Below are 18,369 nucleotides of genomic sequence, written 5' to 3' on the forward strand. Positions count from 1 at the left end.
GCGCACAGTAGCCGCCACCAGCTTGCGCCTGATGGCCGCGAGCGTGGTGACCGACTGCCGAAACGGCAAGCAGTTGCCGATCTGCTGGCTGCTGGCCTGCGGCGCTCGAGATAAGCGCGTGTGCGCGGCATATGCGCGCATATCGTGATCTTGTACAACAAAAGCAACAATAAGCATGGCATGGAAACCATGGAAAAAGCAGAAAAAAGTCGAAGAATTCTTGCCTTTTAATATGGTGAATTATTTCAACTAAGCCAAAGCAGGGCATTGTCAGGCACATACATATGCTTAAGTATGTACATACATATGTATATATTTGCTTGAGTTTTTATACACATATATGTATATAGATATATATTTACATATGTATGAATACATGTACATATGTGTGCTTGCTCCAAGTATGGCATGCTTCTGTCACTTTCTTCACACATACATATACATTTCTATGAAAGCGCTTGGCATTAATTTATTTGTCTGCAACATGCAAACCAATTGACAGCCAATCGCAATTAGTCACAATTTATTTAAACAACAACATACAATATTACATACATACACACATATAGTAAGATTTGTTATACGCCACTCGGCCACATCAAGCGAACGCGCCAACAAAACAATAGCGGCTTGCTTCATTTGTCTCTTTTGCCTATGGATGCTTTCACACTTTTACTTTATGCGAGGCTTCAAAGAAAGGAGGGTTCACATAGCCACAATTTTTTCTATGATTTTTTTTCTATACTTGTAATTCGTTTTTTTTTTTTCGGAGCATTGCAGAATGCTTGCTTAATTACCGCCGACAGCACTTTTCCCAATTCCTTTAAATCGCAGTAAGTTAAGGGTTAAAGTTCCCTTGCAGTTGTTGTTGTTGCTGTGATTAGTGGCAGTAATCATAGCGCATCAATATATTTTAAGCTAAGGCCAAGATATTAATATGAAATGCGATAACCCATCCGTTACAGCGCTTTTTGGAGGGATGCTTCATAGAATTGTGGGCAACTGCTTGCCTGTGGCATGAAAAAAGCACTGAAATCACAATTACTGTGGGAAATTGAAGATCAAAGGCAATATTTACTAAATAAGCTAATGCAGACCGCAAAGGATTTATTATTTTATTGTATGTATATATTTATATACATATATGTATGTATGTATATGATTTAATATTATATGTAAGGGTTGTTCGAACAGCGTTGGGTGGCTGTTTTTTTTTCTAATATTTGGTTTTGAAGTGGAAATGGATATATTTGACATAACAAGAAAAAAAAATTAACTTCAGTTGTACCGAACCTGTAATAACTTTCACAAATAAAGGGCTTTACTTTAATAGAATAGTTTGTATAATAATATATAAAATGTAATACTATTTTCACCGAAGAATCAATAAAATATCTTATACGCTGGCGATCCCAAATTTCAACGTACCCCTGAATTTAGGCCTAATAATATCTTATATTTTTTATGAAAATCGTAAAATTTTGCTAAATTTTTAAATTTTGGATATCTTTTTATAAAAATTTTAAAATTTTCCAAAATTTCAAATTTTCCAAAATTTTCAAATTTTTCTGCAATTTTTTTTTATGAAAGTTGTAAAATTTTGCCAAATTTTCAAATATTCTCTGCGGTTTAGGATTTCTGGTTAAACAGCACAACTCATTCCTTCCACGAATAAGTTTTAAATAATCCACTGTACATACTAAATTGCAAATATTAGTCCATATGAAAAAGTAGATAGATTTAAAAAATATAAATATTTAATATATATTTTAATGATATACTTACATATATATTTTTATTTAAGCTAATAAGTCTAAAAACTACTTTAATAATTTAATTTAATTTATATCTAAGCGAAAGCAAAAAAATTTTCGAATAAACATGTATGTATGTATGTATGTACGTCTTTTATGCTGCACAAAAGTTTGATATCCAAAGTAGATCGATCAATTAATGCCCCCTTTCATGCATATGCGCCAGTTTAGCGGTACACAGCTGACAGCATAAGCGTTCACACAGACAAAAAAATATTCTGTGAAAGCACAAGCAACGCTACATATGCATTTTGGCACTTCAATTATTGAAGGAATGTTTATTTACAACACTTTGATTTCAATACTTAACATTCGAAATTAATTTAATAGTTGTTTATGGCTAAATGGATGAATGTTATGTTGTACAAGCATGCACTGAAATACATATCTACATGTGTGTGTGTGTATGTAGAGACAAGGCTGTATGCCGTACAGAAAAAGCGCAGCCACATGAGCGGAACTAAAGCAAAGCATGTTTTTATATGCAACAACAAACGTATGCATGCGTATGTAAGTAAAAATGTGTGTATGAATGTAAATACATATGTCTGTATGCATGCATGTGTATATGTATTTACGCGTGTATAATTCAAAGACGACATGATTTGTCAAACTTCGTCAAATGTTGCCCCTAAAATCACGATAGTGCTCATACACAACAACAAACATTTGATGGACACTTAAACCGATATAAACGCAGGCGTGCAAACATACTGACATATACATATATAGTATATGTACATATACATAAGTATTTAGTTTGCGCGTCGCTAAGGTATTCACTAACACAAAGCATAGCTATTTTTTCATATTTCCATTGTTTTGTTTTTATGAAACTTTTTTGTTGTTTTTTTATGTGGTGTGACGCGATGATTGATTGTCAGCTTTAATATCTTTCGGTTTTGTTCTTTTTTTACTACAAAACAATCCTGCATGAATATTTTCTTCTTTTTTTCCTCTGTCTCTTGCCCTGTCAAACGCTTGTGTGTTCTAACAATAGCCGATTTAAGCCACACACACAGTCATACATACATAAATATAGAGGTACATAAAGTTTTTTTTTTATTTAAACATTTTTCTCAATTTACAATACTCCAAGGATGTGTCTAATACTTGTTGTTTTTATTTTTTTATTTTTTCTCTACTCTCGCCACCATCACTTCAATTAACTGCGTTTGCTTAATCACTCACTTCTATGGAGTGTTAATTTCTTTACACATCAAAGTCAATAATCAAATGCAGCTGCCTATTGCATTTCAAATACTTTCGCACCTACAAACTTTTATAAATACATATGTGTATGTATGTTTGTGTGTACGTCTAGCAGCTATCAGCCGCCAATAGTCATACTCTCGCTAACTCTTCTCAATTTCTCAGCATTCCTTTTTCCATTCATTGTTCAATTACTGCATTTTTCCACATAAACCGTTTTTTCCTTTGTCCGTCTGACTGCTCTTTAATGTGTGTTTGAGTGATGGAACGAATTTGCATTAAATCCGCTGCGATTGTTGTTTGTTGAAGTTACTGGCATGTAAATATATATATTTTTGTTGTAGTTGCTACGTATGTATGTGTAGTTTGTGTTCATATGTGTGTAATCTTGATTTTATGTTTTTATTTTTTTCTGATTGAAGTCAGCGAATTGAGCGTGTAAATGCATTTAACTACTAATACTACTCTTACTGTGGCTCTTTTTTGTATGAACGGCATGATAATGGGAGTGGCAGCATTACCATTAGCATTAGAAGTGAAACTCCTACTAGGTTGACAATGATAGGGATTTTTCAGCAGGAATTACTTTTCAATTAATTTACTGAGCTAGATGATGCTGGGTTGACGCATTGGTTTTATAGTTTCATTATACCACTTTTTATTATTCTTCAAAAACCTAAAAACATATGCGTAAGTGAAGCTCTCTTCGAAACATAAGAGTGTTCATATATTAATGTCGACATATAATTGAAAATTATGCCAGTTCTGTCCATAATTTTTATATAATACTCTCAGGAACTTCAACCATTTGCAATATTCTGAGGAATATAACAAAAACTATCACCTTAAATGCCGCCTAGATTTGCTGTTGAGGCTATTTATACGATTATTGCTAGAAATATAATCTCAATTCAAAGTTTCTGATATTTTTTAAACCGTTATTTGCATAAATTTGAAAGAAATTGAAATTTTAAATTAAAAAACTGGTCCTAATTTCCCATAACTAATGATATTTTATAGGTTAGAGAATCGGTTACTTCAGTTCGTTAGCTAAAAATCACAGTTATGCAATCGTAGTATTTCAAAATAAGCCAAAAAACATGAGAGACGTAAATCTATAAGGATGACTTACTGAAATGGCACCTGGATTTGGAAGAGAAATGCGTAATTACACTGAAGTGCAAGTTTTTGGTGAAAATATATACTTCATGTTTCTTCTTTGCATTATAAATAAAATTCCAGCACAAATTTATCGGTGGACTTATGCTCTCTCATCAAATTTCTGTCATTTTGTCTTCTAGAGATTCTTACAAATTTTTCAAAAATCACGTTTGAAGATTTCAGGTGTTCGAAAATGCTTACCAATTGATCAGAGATAAGAAAAAATGTAAAAATTTTTCCTAAAACTAAACCTACCTAAACCTAAAACTTTGTTATCAGCAGTTCAGTGACAGGACGAAATGTCAAAAAAGTCTCCTAACACCTAAAACTAGGCTTCGAAAATCTTTACCAAATGTTTAGTGAGAAGAAAAAATGTCAAAAAAGTCTCTCAACACCGGAAACTAGGCTTCACTTATGAACAACACACGCAGCGGAGCTCATTTACGAGTCGTTTATGCCGAGCAACAAATCGTTTTGAGTTCGTGTGCACCAATAATTATTTTCTGAATTACATAAAGCACAATTTATGCGGTAGAACTCGTCAATTGATTTCAGCGGCTGTTATTATTACAATTTATTTTTATAACCTCTATTTAATCTTTGTGCTTTGCAATTTCTAATAAGCCTAAGGAATGCTATAAAACCGAAGACGTCAACAGATGCATGTAAATGAACTAGCACTAGCGCACACTAGCTGCACTATTAGTAAATAAATCTGTGTGTGTGTAGCTGAGCATGCGAGTGTGTGTGTGCAAGTAAGGTTATCAAAGCAGTAGGCAGAAAAGCGGTTAAATCACACAGCCACCCAACCACCCAACTACCCAATAGCCAACGAAATATGGCTGTATAGGTGCATGTGTGGGCACATTTGTTTTTGTGTGTTTGTGCAAGTAGTCAATTCCCAGCGCATTTGCGCCCAGCTGCTGGCGATCGTTCGCGCTCTCTGCCATCCTACAACAAAACGCTCCCGCTTATACTACACGCAAGCAAACACACACACACATATGTACATGTACACAAAATGTAGAGAAATGTTGCTGAGTATGCCTAATGTGAGTTTGAGTGGCAATGCTGCAACAGCCGCTGCAAAAACAAAAACAAATTCCTACATTGTTAGGAAAATAAAGCAAAAAAAAACAAAAAATAATAATCAATTAATTTATTTATTGCCACAACGAATCGCTATGCTTTTCATTAGTTCGACGTTTTTGTAGTAGTCAGTATTGCTAGAATGTTGTTATTGTTGTCATGGCTGTTGTCGCTGCCATTGTAGTTTAGTTTTAAGCGTATATACATATGTATCTGGAGACATACATATGTACTAAATAAATTCGTTATAAAATTTATTTCTACACAAACACACACATAGGCATACATACACTTGTTCCTTGTGACTCCACTTGGCTTTGCTGCTTATTGAATACACTCACACACTCACTTACATACATCTAAACATGTGCATATCGTCAATTTGTGCCTGTTTCGTTTTATTAGAATATTCTTTTATTGTCTTTTTCGCAATCTTGACTTTTTAGTTTAGTATGAAATTGCAGTGAATGCGCTTATTTGTTGTGTGTTAAATGCGCTTCTCAAATAACGTCAGCCAGATTGGCAATATATCACATACATATGTACATATGTATGTATGCATGTGTGGTTGGAAAATTGTATGCAATATTAGCGAAATCGCATATTCATCGGGTGACGTGTTGCAAGTTGCAGTGGCTTCTATTTGCATTGAATTACGAGGAGAAATCGCTTACACAGAACTTTTAATTGGTGCACTAACTAGCAGGAAAAATTGATTTCGTGTACTTTTAGCAATTATTAGTTCAAAATATATGTACATATATTTAAATATATGTGTCAAATGCTTGGGTTAAATATTAATTTTTTTTTTTATTATTTTGGTCGAAAAATTAAAATAATATATAAAACATAAAATATTAATCATTAAATAAAAATAAAAACTAAACAATTTTTAAAACATTTTTAAAAAACTATAAATATGATCATAATTTATTATTAAAAAATTTAAAAAAATAAACAATTTTAAAATAAATTGAAAAATTTTATGCAAAAAAAAATTTATAAAAATTCACTATATTTACAAATATTTCTTATTATTAATAATTTGGTAACAGAGTCAGAAAAAATACAACATATTTAAAAAAATTCAAATAAAAAATTCAATTTATTCACAAATATTAAAAAAAATCCACCTTCAAAACTTGTATTGAAAAAATTCAACATATTTAAAAATATTAAAAAAAAATTCAAATTCAAAAATTTTATTGAAAAAAATTCAAATTAAAAATTATATACATATGCATGTACATTTATTATTATTATAAATATGCAAATACACGTTTTTAATATTTTGGTTATAAAATTAAATATATAATTACTTTTCAACATATGTATTTTTGAAAGAAAAAATAAAAATTCCATATTTTTACAAATATTAAAAAAACAATATCCACTTTCAAAAATTGTATTGAAAAAATTCAACATATTTAAAAATATTTTAAAAAAATTAAAATTCAAAAATTTTATTGAAAAAAATTCAATTTAAAAATTATATTATTTATTATTATTATAAATATGCAAATAAAATTTTTTAAATATTTTGGTTATAAAATTAAATACATAATTACTTTTCAAAATATTTTTGAAAGAAAAAATAAAAATTCCATATTTTCAAAATTTCAAATGAAATAATACTCGTATAAAACTTTTAACATTAAAGTAAAATGGGAAAATGAAAAATAATATTAACATTATAATTTAGAAATAATAAAAATAATTAAAAGTTTTTCTAAAAACCAAAATATTTCAAAAATGAAAAAAAAATAAAAACGTTTCCTAAACATTCAAAAATATTTAAAAAAAATTACAAATTTTCCAAAATATTTAAAAAATATAAAAAATATAAATATTCTAAACTTTCAAAAATATTTAAAAAAAATTACAAATTTTCCAAAAATCCAAAATATTTAAAAAATGTAAAAAATATTATAAATATTCTAATTTTTCAAAAATTTTTAAATATTAAAAAAAATGTTAAAATTTTGAAAAATACATAAATTTTATTACAAAATTCAAAACAGTTAAATTTTAAGTTATGCATGATATAAACCATATACATACATTGTACGTATATACATATGTATATATAATATAAAAAAACACAATTTTAAAATAAAGATAAAAAAAATTTTAAAATTTTATTTTGATGAAAATACTTTAAAAAGTTCATAAAAGATACCAATATAATAAAAATAATAATAATATAAATAATTCAATAATGTTGTTTTAATGTTATAAGAAAATTAATTTTACAATTAATTTAAATTAAAAATATGGCACTGTAAGCTTAAAACAAACAAAATAAATAAGCTTGATATATTATTACTTACAAAAATTAAAAAAAAAAATTTTATTGAAAATTTCTTTCTTAAAATTTATGCATTTTTCAATAATTTTTCATATTTTAATATATATATTTTTATTCTCATTTTTTTATCTCCACAAATCATTTTATTTTATAAGCAATTATAATTTTTTTATTTTTTTTATTTAGAATACATTTATATCCCAATGTGTACATTTTTTTATAATAATTGTATTTTAAAGGAAACATACATATTTACTCAGTGTAACTTTTTAATGATTTCGCTTTATGAATTTTTAATTTAGGTGCTTTCATTATTATTTTCTTTTAATAATTTTTTATATTATATTTTTGTGACTAAATTAATTTTAAATATTTATTATTTAATTCAACTGAAAATTATAATTATTTTTTTTTGTTTTTATATTAATTTTCTTATTTTTGTAACATATTTTCGTAACTAAATTATTTTCAAATATAATAATATAATAGACAAATATCATTAATATTTTTTATATACATTTTTAGTATGCTATAGAAGCAACAATAACACATTAACTAACAACAGGAAACGACAATGTGCCGCTAGAGCAAAAGCAGAGGCAAGCAAACTGCAACAGCTGTTGCTGGCCGCTGACCTGCGCCATGGCGTATGCCAACAACAACAACTAATAATTTTTATATAAATACGGCTCTGCCCCTCCCTAGCAATTTGGCATCAGTGCCATAAACTAATTCTTCCACTGACGACTAACTCCATATAAAAGTACATACATACATATATGTATGTACATACATATGTGTTTGCGTACGTGTGAGCATACCTATGTGACTCCTTTAATCATCGCACATTACGTTTTCGATTTTACTAGCACTTCAGATGCTCGTCTGTTTTGCTTACTTTGGAACTGCGCTGGTATATTTTTTATTATTTTAATTTTTCTTTTCGATTTCTTCGCTAAAATTTGCGTTTTCCGTTCGGTTATTTTTATATGCACAGAATTTTACGATTTTTATTTTCTTATTTTAAGTGTTTCACTTCAAATTACCGCTAGTCTACATATCTACAAGAGAGTTTGTGTGTATGTTTGCAGAATTTAAAAATATTTGATTGCTGTCTTTAGCCTACCTGGCAGTCGGTCGTCTTTCTATAACTTAAAATGCATATATCATGCGCTTGTGTATGCCTCAATATGTGTGTGTGTGTGCGAAAATATTGAAAATGTGTTGGAATTATTAAAAATAGCGTGGCAAAATCATAACCGCAGAAGTGTGCATAAATACCTACATATATATGTATGTATGTTTGTTAGAGTGTTTGTGCGAAGTGCCAAATGCACCGCTACTAAAATGCTCCTGCAGCTGCAACTAACCGCCGCCCGACCGCCGCGGCGCGCATCAAGTGCGATTTTAAATTATGTGGATACCGATGTGTATGATATATGTTTTATGTATGTACTTGTATGTGTAGTTAGGTGTATCTCGCTAAGCATTCAGCGCTTCTTTGCCCACCGCTTAGCCATCATCCTGCGGCAGCATCTTTCCTCTTCATCTGCAATTTCTGCTACATTTCAGCATGTCCACGTTGTTGTTGTACTTGTTGTTGTATCTTTCGAAGCCAATTGTAAATAATTATGAATCGCTTTCGTTGCTTTCACGGCTCATGCTCGTACAGCTGTTGTTGTTGTTGCTGTTGCTGTTGCTGTTGTATTCATTTCATACATTTAATATCTGCTAAATGCGAGCGCTGCTGCGGCGCTCCTTTAGTATTCGGCGCATGCACACATACTTAATTTAGTTTATTTGTTTTTTAAACACACAAAAATTCCTTTTATATCATTTTGACCGACACACACACATGCGCAGATACACATATGCATAGTATGTATAAAGACCCGAACTAACTAAAATACACTGTTGCAGCTGTGTCACTGCTTCTTCGCCAATTTCGCTTGCTTGTTGTTGTTGTTGCTGCTGATATTTTGCGCTTGATGATTTATCATTCGATCGACTTTAACACAATTTTATTCAGTGTGTCTGAGCGTTAAGGGGCTTCTAAGAAATGTCTATACATACGCATATATACATATGTATGTAAGTATGTTAGGTTGGTCGCAAACATATATTTCGTATACATTTATAGCATCTTATAAGAGCTGTTATTAATTTATGAATGTGTTATTGAACAATTTTATTTATAATTCTTAACTAAACGCGAGCAATTGGGCACACGATGCGAAGAAATGCTGAACAAATATGCACAAAACCATACTACCATATGTATATTTGTACATACATAAAGTACATATGTAAAATATAACAAGATTGTGTCATTTCGACTAATTGTCCACAATTAGAAATGATTAGTACAGAAATTATGGAAAAGTGTTTAAGAAATCATATTTTTAAATGATATTATTTTTTTTTTGTTAACAATCAATAGCTGACTTCGATTCGTTATTTCTCTGCTCGCTTATAATCCCTTGAAAAAAAAAATACATGAGAAAGCAAAAACAGAGTTATCAAGTTCAATTCGCACAAGACAGTATGCGAATACCTCATTAAAGTGGGGTATAGCCACTATCTTTAATGCTACCAAATTTGGTTTTCGATATTTTAGTTAAAATTTTCTATTGTGGGTGGTTCATGGTGTCGGAGACCGTATAAAATAAATGTATAATACAAATGTACAAAGTAATGTACATGTGTAATGTACAAATATATATGTTTAGTCAGCGACAAGCTGAGTCGATTTAGCCATGTTCATCTGTCCCGCTATTATCCTCAGTTTATGAGATACCGACCTGAAACTTTGCACACGTTCTTTTCACCCCAAGAAGCTGCTAATTTGTCAGAACCGCCAATATCGGACCATTATAGCTTATATGCCATACAAACTGACCGACAATAAACAAGTCCTTGAATTAAAACGTTTGCATTTGACAAACTATCTTTAAGAAATTTTGTCTAGATTATTGCTCACAACAGCGCTATAGTTTACGAGAAAATATTTGAAATCGGATCATCATAGTAGCAGACGGCTACCATACAAACTGAACGATTAAAATCAAGATAATGTTGTTTTTATACTCTTTAAGCTAGGAAAAATGTTCCTTTAAAGGGAATTCTAACTTTGGTGCAGCCGAAGTTAATTTTGTTTTGTTTATAGTCAATGTAAATTGTCAAAAAACCTTCAACTTAAAAAAAATATTTTTTTTTATATTATTTTATTCACTTTTTTATTTTTGATTCATTTCATTTAGTTTCACTTTTTCATTTTTTATGTTATTTTATTTCATTAAAACATTTTTTTTTTATATTATTTTTATTTTATTGCATTTAGTTTTTATTTTTATTTTATTTTTTATTTTTTTTTTATTTTTTTATATTTTTTTTATTTTATTTTGTTTTATTTTATTTATATTTTTTTACTTTTTTATTACTTTCGAAGAATTGTCAAAATCCCATTTTCAACCTACAATTTTTTCATTATTGTTAGGTTTTTTAGTTCAATTTTATTTTATTTTTTTGTTTTGTTTTTTGTCAAATTTGTTTGTAAAAAAATAATTTTTTATATTATTTTTTTTTTTATTTTTGTTTCATTTCATTTAGTTTTACTTTTTCATTTTTTTATGTTATTTTATTTCATTAAAACAATTTTTTATGTTATTTTTATTTTTTATTTTTGTTTTATTACAATTAGTTTTAGTTTTTTTTATTTTATTTCATTTTTTTCATTTAATTTAATTTTTTTTATTTTTTTTTAATTGTTTTATTTTATTTATATTATTTTTTTTTTATTTCGCGAAGAATTGTCAAAATCCCACGTTCAACTTACAATTTTTTTCATTATTGTTAGGTTTTTTAGTTCAATTTTATTTTATTTTATTTTTTGATTTGTTTTATTTTTTTTATTAATTTTTTTTTTTTGCTTTATTTTTTCACTTTATTTTTTATTATTTAATTTGTTGGTTTGCCAAGTAATATAGTTAACAATGTATGTCAATTATTTATTAATTGCTTATATAGCTTTTTCTGAAATATGTAATTCACTGTAAATTTAAACAAATATTTCTAATACTCATTTAAAAAATGCAAAAGAAAAAACGAATCATTCTACAGGAAATGTTACAAAATATTTTAAACACTGTTTTTTCAGTTTTTTTGCTTTCCAAATTTCTTTAAGTAATACTTTTTACATACATACATATATTTACCATAAGTAAATATATACTCCCCACAAGTTTCTGTAATCAGTCAAAAAGCCTTCACTAATCGATCAGAACTTATCCGATTTATTCGATATTCGGACATTATAGCTTTTTCATATCCAAAAAAGTATTCCGTTCCTACAAGAATATGTATTCTGCTGACAGAAAAGAGTTTTTTATTACCTATCACTTCTTGTGACTCTATGCCCTTCTATCACATAATGAAAAATAAATATAAATGTAAACAAGTACATACAATAGTTACAATACAAATAGTTTTCGGAAGAAAATTTTCTTAATGAAAGTAGTTACGAATTCGCCAAAAGTAGTTTTTTCTAATCTAAAATATAATGCACACATAACCTTTTTTAAAAAATAACTTTTTTTTATAAAAATTCCAGATTCTTATATTTCCCAAAATCATAACAGAAAAGCGCATATTTAACTACACAATATGTAAACCGTCGTGTTCATGTATTGGTGTTTATTGAAATGAGTAAATATGTATGTATGTATTATTATAAGAATTTACCGTGATCGCTTCCGTCGCAACGGAATCCCCTGCATTAAAATATTAATAATTTATTTTTCAGCTTGTTTGCAACACTTCTAACTTAAACTTTGTGCTTCCCTTTGCTTTTCAACAGAAACCATTTCTTTTTCTGACTAAGTTTTACGACATTCCCAATCCCGTACCGGCTTTATCTTAAATATTTGTAGTACTTGAATTAAGCAAATAAGCAATAAGTAAGCGCGCACGAATGACTCAAATCCAGAGCAACTGTTTTACCAATTGCACAGGGCATTCATTTGCCTACACACAGAAACGCACGCTTACAATTACATCCATACATATGTACATAAATACATCTGTAGTATCTACTATATGTAAATATGTGTGTGTTGCGCATTGATGTGCTCAAAAAATGAAACTACTGTTAAATGTGCTCTTGCGCTTTAATTTCACTTGAATTTACTCCAATTTATCAGGTCGCTGTCATATTTAGTTTGTAATCAAATTAGTCACCTATTAGTAAGCGCAGTGTCTTTCTTGTTCTCTCTAGAGTAGTGTATTTACAGATGAATGTACATATGTGTGTAAGCTTTTTAGTTTTATTTCGCGTCTGTAGCTTGGCGCTTAGTGAGTGCTCTTAATGTGTGACTACACTAGCTAATAATTTCCGCTTAGTCGCTTGTATTTGATTAACCAGCTGTTGGGAAAACTCAGAAGCTTATATAATATACATACATATGGAGCAATGTAAATATTCTATATAGATAGATACAGGCATGATGGTTTAACAATTAGCATGTTTCTATAATTTAATGATTACGCCGACGGTATTATAAATGAGTGGCGATAATTTAATCTAAAATATACGAACATATTTATAAAAAAATATTTATACCATTAACAAAATGTATTAAATATGCAATTAAACTTGTAACACCCAGAAGAAAAAGTTTGAGATCCTAAAAGTACTTGTATATACATATATTGCGACAAAAAAGCACCCAGAAATTATAATAAATTTGGTTTTTTAAAAAATGTATTTTGTAAGTTGGTTTTGACAAAAAAATGTCTGCCAACTATTTTGTGTGCGAAATAGTTGGAAATGGCTTACGGTGATTCAGTTTTATCAAAAATACAAGCCTATGAGTGGTACAAAGCCGGTCGAGAGATCGTTCTGAATGACCTTCGACCCCTTCAACTGATAAAAATATTAAAAAAGTGAAGGATATGGTGCTTGAAAATCGTCAGACAAGTGTTAGAGAGATGGCAAGAGAGCTCGACATCTCTCGCGAGTCCGTTCGAATGATTTTGGTGATGAAACGCGTTCTTGCTCTACTTGTTCCGATAAAACTGAATTTTTTTCCTAACGAGTATCGTAAATAGGTCTGTTTGGACAAGATTGATCGTGCGAATTCCGATCCCACAATCATGGAGAGCATTATAACTGCGGATGAGGCATGGGTCTATGAGCTTGACATGCAAACAAGTCAACAATAAAACAAAATTCGCTGAAGTAGCTGAAGGCCATCCCAAAAAGTGTTTATGAAAAGTGTTTCGAGTACTGGAAAAATCGTTGGCATAAGTGTATTACATCTGGTGGGGATTACTTTGAAGGCGATAAAATAAATATTGATGAATAATTAAATATTTTGCGTTTTATTTCCAATTTCCTAGTCTTTTTTTGTCACTCAAAAGAGCACTATGACGAGGCGAGTCGATTTAACCATGTCCGTTTGTCTAAATATACATACGTGAAGAAGTCCCTCAGTTCTTGATAAATCGATCTGAAATTTTGCTCACGTTCTTTCTGCATAAGAAGCTGCTCATTTATTGGAACCGTCGATAAACGCCACTAAAGCATATAACTGCTATACAAAGGGACGGATCAAAAACAAGTTCTTGTATGGAAATATTTTTTATTCGTGAAAGGTATTATAGTTTTGGTGCAAGCGAGTTTATCTTTTTTTGTTTTTGCTTATTTTTAGTTTTAGTTTGTTTACCGCAAGAATTTTTTTTATGAATTTTATAAATAAATATGTGGTTAGTTTACTGACGAAAGGTTGAAATCAAGAGCTTCAAAGCCACTACTTTTTCAACTCTCATATTTTGATTAACTAATAAGTGATTTTATATTTTATATATACAAAAAAAAAAACATAGTTTAAATAGGCGGGGTACATATACAATATATAACCAACCAAATAGCACTAGTTTCACAATCTAGATTAGTATATTCATTTAACTACACAGGGATTACCTATTTAATACTTTTAAAGAAAATAGCAGGTTACTCCAAAGCAACTAGTGATTTTTCTATGACAAGCACTTGCAAAATGTCTCCAGCAGAGCACATTACCTATGGTGTATTTGGTTACTGGAGCTGTTGGCAAACTCAGTACTTAGACAGGGTAGTTTTATAATCTGCATTTCCTTCAGGTATGCTTGTACTATTGAATGTATAACTATTGAAACGAAATAAACTTCTTACCTACCAATATTTTCGTATATTTTTGAAAGAAATTTACATATTTTACCTTACTTTTATGATATTTTAAAACACACTTGTCTTTTTAATACAATCCGTACACTTAAATAAAAATAATCTTTAAATACATGTCTCAAAAATTGCTTGCAAACTCGCTGTCACAAGACTTTTTTGCTTAACTAGCTTAAACTTATGGTCAAACAAGTCTAGAGTTCTATGCGCTTATTACAAATATAATATATATTTTCTTTCAGAATAAAAATCGAACAAATGACATACACCGAAGTAATCAAGTGACATTGATGGAAGTAATCAAGATCGATATATTTATGATATTCGGTCGTGAAACCAGATTTAGAGAAATTACGGTTATTTATATTAAGAACCCATATAGCATATAACTTACACGTATGGATCATGGCTTCATCAAAGTAATGATAATTTAAAAGAAATGCAGATCTACTAAACAAAGTTTATTTATGTAGATCACAAAGCCATGTAGACATAAAAATCATTGAATTTTAATTTTTTATGTTTCACTAAAAACATTACATATACATACTTATGTAAAATTTTCAGCTTCCACTGTCTGATATAACCACAAATATAACCAATGTATAACCATTTTATACCCAAACCTCAAATTTGGTTTTATTATGAATGGTTTCTATTATATCGTTTTTCCTTTGCCTGTAAACTTATGAAAAGTAATGTTACGTTATTTTACATTTTAGGCGACGATATAATACTTGATGTCTGTAATATTTTATAATAACACTTCAATTATTTTGGAGCATATAGCATGTGAGTTCCCGAAGAAAAAACCTTTTTTTTTAAAGCAAATATTTTATGGAGTTGAATTTTCCAACGATTTGACTTGATAATTTTTAATTAAATTTTCCGATGGACATAAACTTCATTAGCTGTTTAAAGAAGACTTGAAACTGGCTTCCCATAATAATACAATGAGATAGGTAGTACTATACAATTTCAACATAAACAATTAAGCGTATAGTATTCTTAAAACATAAGGCATAAAATAAATAAATTACAAGAAATTTCAAATTTCACACCACCAAGCGTTCATAAGACAATGATTTATTTCTACACTATCCTATAAGAAACAGCAGATTGCTCCCTCAATTTCTTATTCACTATAGCAGAAAAAAATCTCACAAATCACAAAAAAAAAATAATAAATAATAAATCACAGTTAGCGACGTTCTAATTTTTCAAAACGCAAGTACTTTTTGCCTATTTAGCTTTAAAATTTGAATTTCGTTCAAAAAAAAATTTATTACACAAGTATTTCTAATCATTTTAGAAAAAAATTATTTCAACTTCACATTTTTCAATTTTTGTATTTATTATGTTTTTTTTGCCTGAGCATGTGTGTGCGCATGTGTATGAGTAATACATGTGATTATCCGCTTTAGAATTTGACTTATCAAGCAAATAAGTGAGCCTAATTTTTTAATGCACAGTAGTTAAGAAGCGCCCAAGCAAGTGATTAAGTAGTTAGAAAAAGTTTAAAAAATATGCATTTCTCTAGTATATTTACCATTTTTGCCGTTATGTCTTCCACTTTTAATCCTTTTTAGAATGACTGCGGGAGATTGTTGGTGCTTTGCTTGGTTTGCGTGAAGCTCACGTGCGTGCTTGGACACTGTTGTTGTTGTTTTTCACAAATTATAAGCAGTTTCGACGCTTGTTCTTTATAGCTTTTACACAAATTAAATTCACTTTTTTTAAGTTTTTTATTAATTAATAAATCGGAGAGAATAATTTTTATGTTTCGTTATTTCGCACAAAATTCACAGCATGTCTAGTTAATTTCTATTGAATTTTAAATTTTATTTCGGCTTCTAAAGTATTAAAGTATATTTTTACTTGTAAAGATCTTTACAAAGTTGTTTGTAGGTAGTTGCTTTTACGTTATAATTACTGTGTGAGAAGGTAAATTTTTATGGATGCTGCAGTTGCTGGGCATATTATTAGTACCGCATGAGTTTTGTGCTTATTGTGCGCAAGCTGTGTATGCAGTTGGACGCAACAGGATTATGGTATTGTTTTCGCTTGAAATTTGCAAATTATTGTTGTTGTTTTGATTTTTTTTGCACACCGGACTGATGCACAGATATTGCGAATGCTCAGTAGTATTTATATTAAGCGTCAAAAACAATATTAAAATTGCTGCTTTTTGTTATTTATTATTTTTAACTGCTTGTTTTTTGTAAAAATTATATTTTGTGAAAAATTAATATTTTTTAGTTAACAACATTTATTTTATTTAGCGCGCAATTTTATTTTTTAGTTGTTCTAGCGTATTTTGTTTGTTGTAATAATAATGTTTTCACTTTTTAAAATGTATTTTGAACATTTTTAAAATAATATTTTTGTTAAAATTGTTATATTTTCACTTTTTAGAAAATATTTTCAATATTTTTCCAATATTTTTAATTGTTGTTGCAATTGTTATGTTTTCAATTTTTAAATATTTTCATTATTTTTTTAATACTTTTAATTTTTGTAACGATTGTTATATTTTTACTTTTTAAAATATTTTTTTCATATGTTTTATATTTATTTTTAATTACATATGTATATTTGTGTAATGCCGTACTTCTTGCAACTCGAATTATTTTTTATTTATTTTTGTTTTTATTACGCCTGAGTATATGATTTTCACTGCATCTCTTAAGCATATATTAATTTTTTTACAACTTTGATTTTAAAACTCCTTCAAAGTATTTGCTTTTATTATTTAAAAAATTTTGTCGGCTTTTCCTTCTAAGCTCACGAATTTAAGTTACTTTTCTATCAATTTCCTGCACCTTTCAGTTCACTACCGTCTAATTTACGCCAAAAATGCCGTTATACATTAAGTCAAACGCAGAAAGTTCTTGTGGGAGGTGACGCCAATCTACCGTTAGCAATCGAAGACCGCGTGTGAATGTGTGGAATGATAGCACTTCACTTCAATAATTCCAATGCAAGCGCAAAAATGAAAACAAATCACACAAATAAACATACGCAAGCGAAATTAAACGCGAAAAAAAGACAACAACGTCCAACCAATTCCGAATATCGAATGCAAATGTTAGAACGCGTACATTTTTTGTAACTGCGCTGCCATATAGTATTTATTATCTGCCACAACTGTCACAGAGCAAAACGTTCTTGCCACTACTTATACTAGCGCGTTGCTTATTTGATTTTATTTAATTTATTTGCTGTTTGTTGTTATTCTTGTTCTTGGTTGTAGAATGGTGTTGCCGCTTAGCCGCTGATTGCGCTGCTGCCTGCCGCTTGCACGTTTAGTCAATGACTAAGGGCGCGCAATTCAAAAAATTTTTAAATTCAACACAGCTCAACACAAAAACCAAAAACTAATAAAATCAATTTCACACATACACACACACACACACGCGCAACACATAAACGAGCGCTTACAGCGCACACACACTTACCCTAAAACGCACATGCACACACGCAGGCATTGCCTTCCGCTCAGAAGCGTCAGCGCCAGCAAAACAAAGTGTAGCCGGTGAGCGGGCAGCTAAATGAGCGCAGCTCCT

The 18,369-nt window shown here is 29.5% G+C and overlaps 1 protein-coding gene across 1 annotated transcript in view; it reads right to left on the reverse strand.

Annotated features, from left to right (window-relative positions):
• The window catches only part of LOC126756813 (uncharacterized), a 76,274-nt gene extending 59,140 nt beyond the window's left edge, over positions 1 to 17,134 (reverse strand). Inside the window, exon 1 of the mRNA XM_050470217.1 lies at positions 16,353 to 17,134. Coding sequence (XP_050326174.1) covers positions 16,353 to 16,355 — 3 coding nt within the window. The 5' untranslated portion in view covers positions 16,356 to 17,134. The remainder of the gene's footprint in view (positions 1 to 16,352) is intronic.
• Between the last annotated feature and the right edge of the window lie 1,235 nt (positions 17,135 to 18,369).

This window comes from Bactrocera neohumeralis, chromosome 4 (genome assembly GCF_024586455.1).
Source record: "Bactrocera neohumeralis isolate Rockhampton chromosome 4, APGP_CSIRO_Bneo_wtdbg2-racon-allhic-juicebox.fasta_v2, whole genome shotgun sequence".
Lineage (NCBI taxonomy): Eukaryota > Metazoa > Arthropoda > Insecta > Diptera > Tephritidae > Bactrocera > Bactrocera neohumeralis.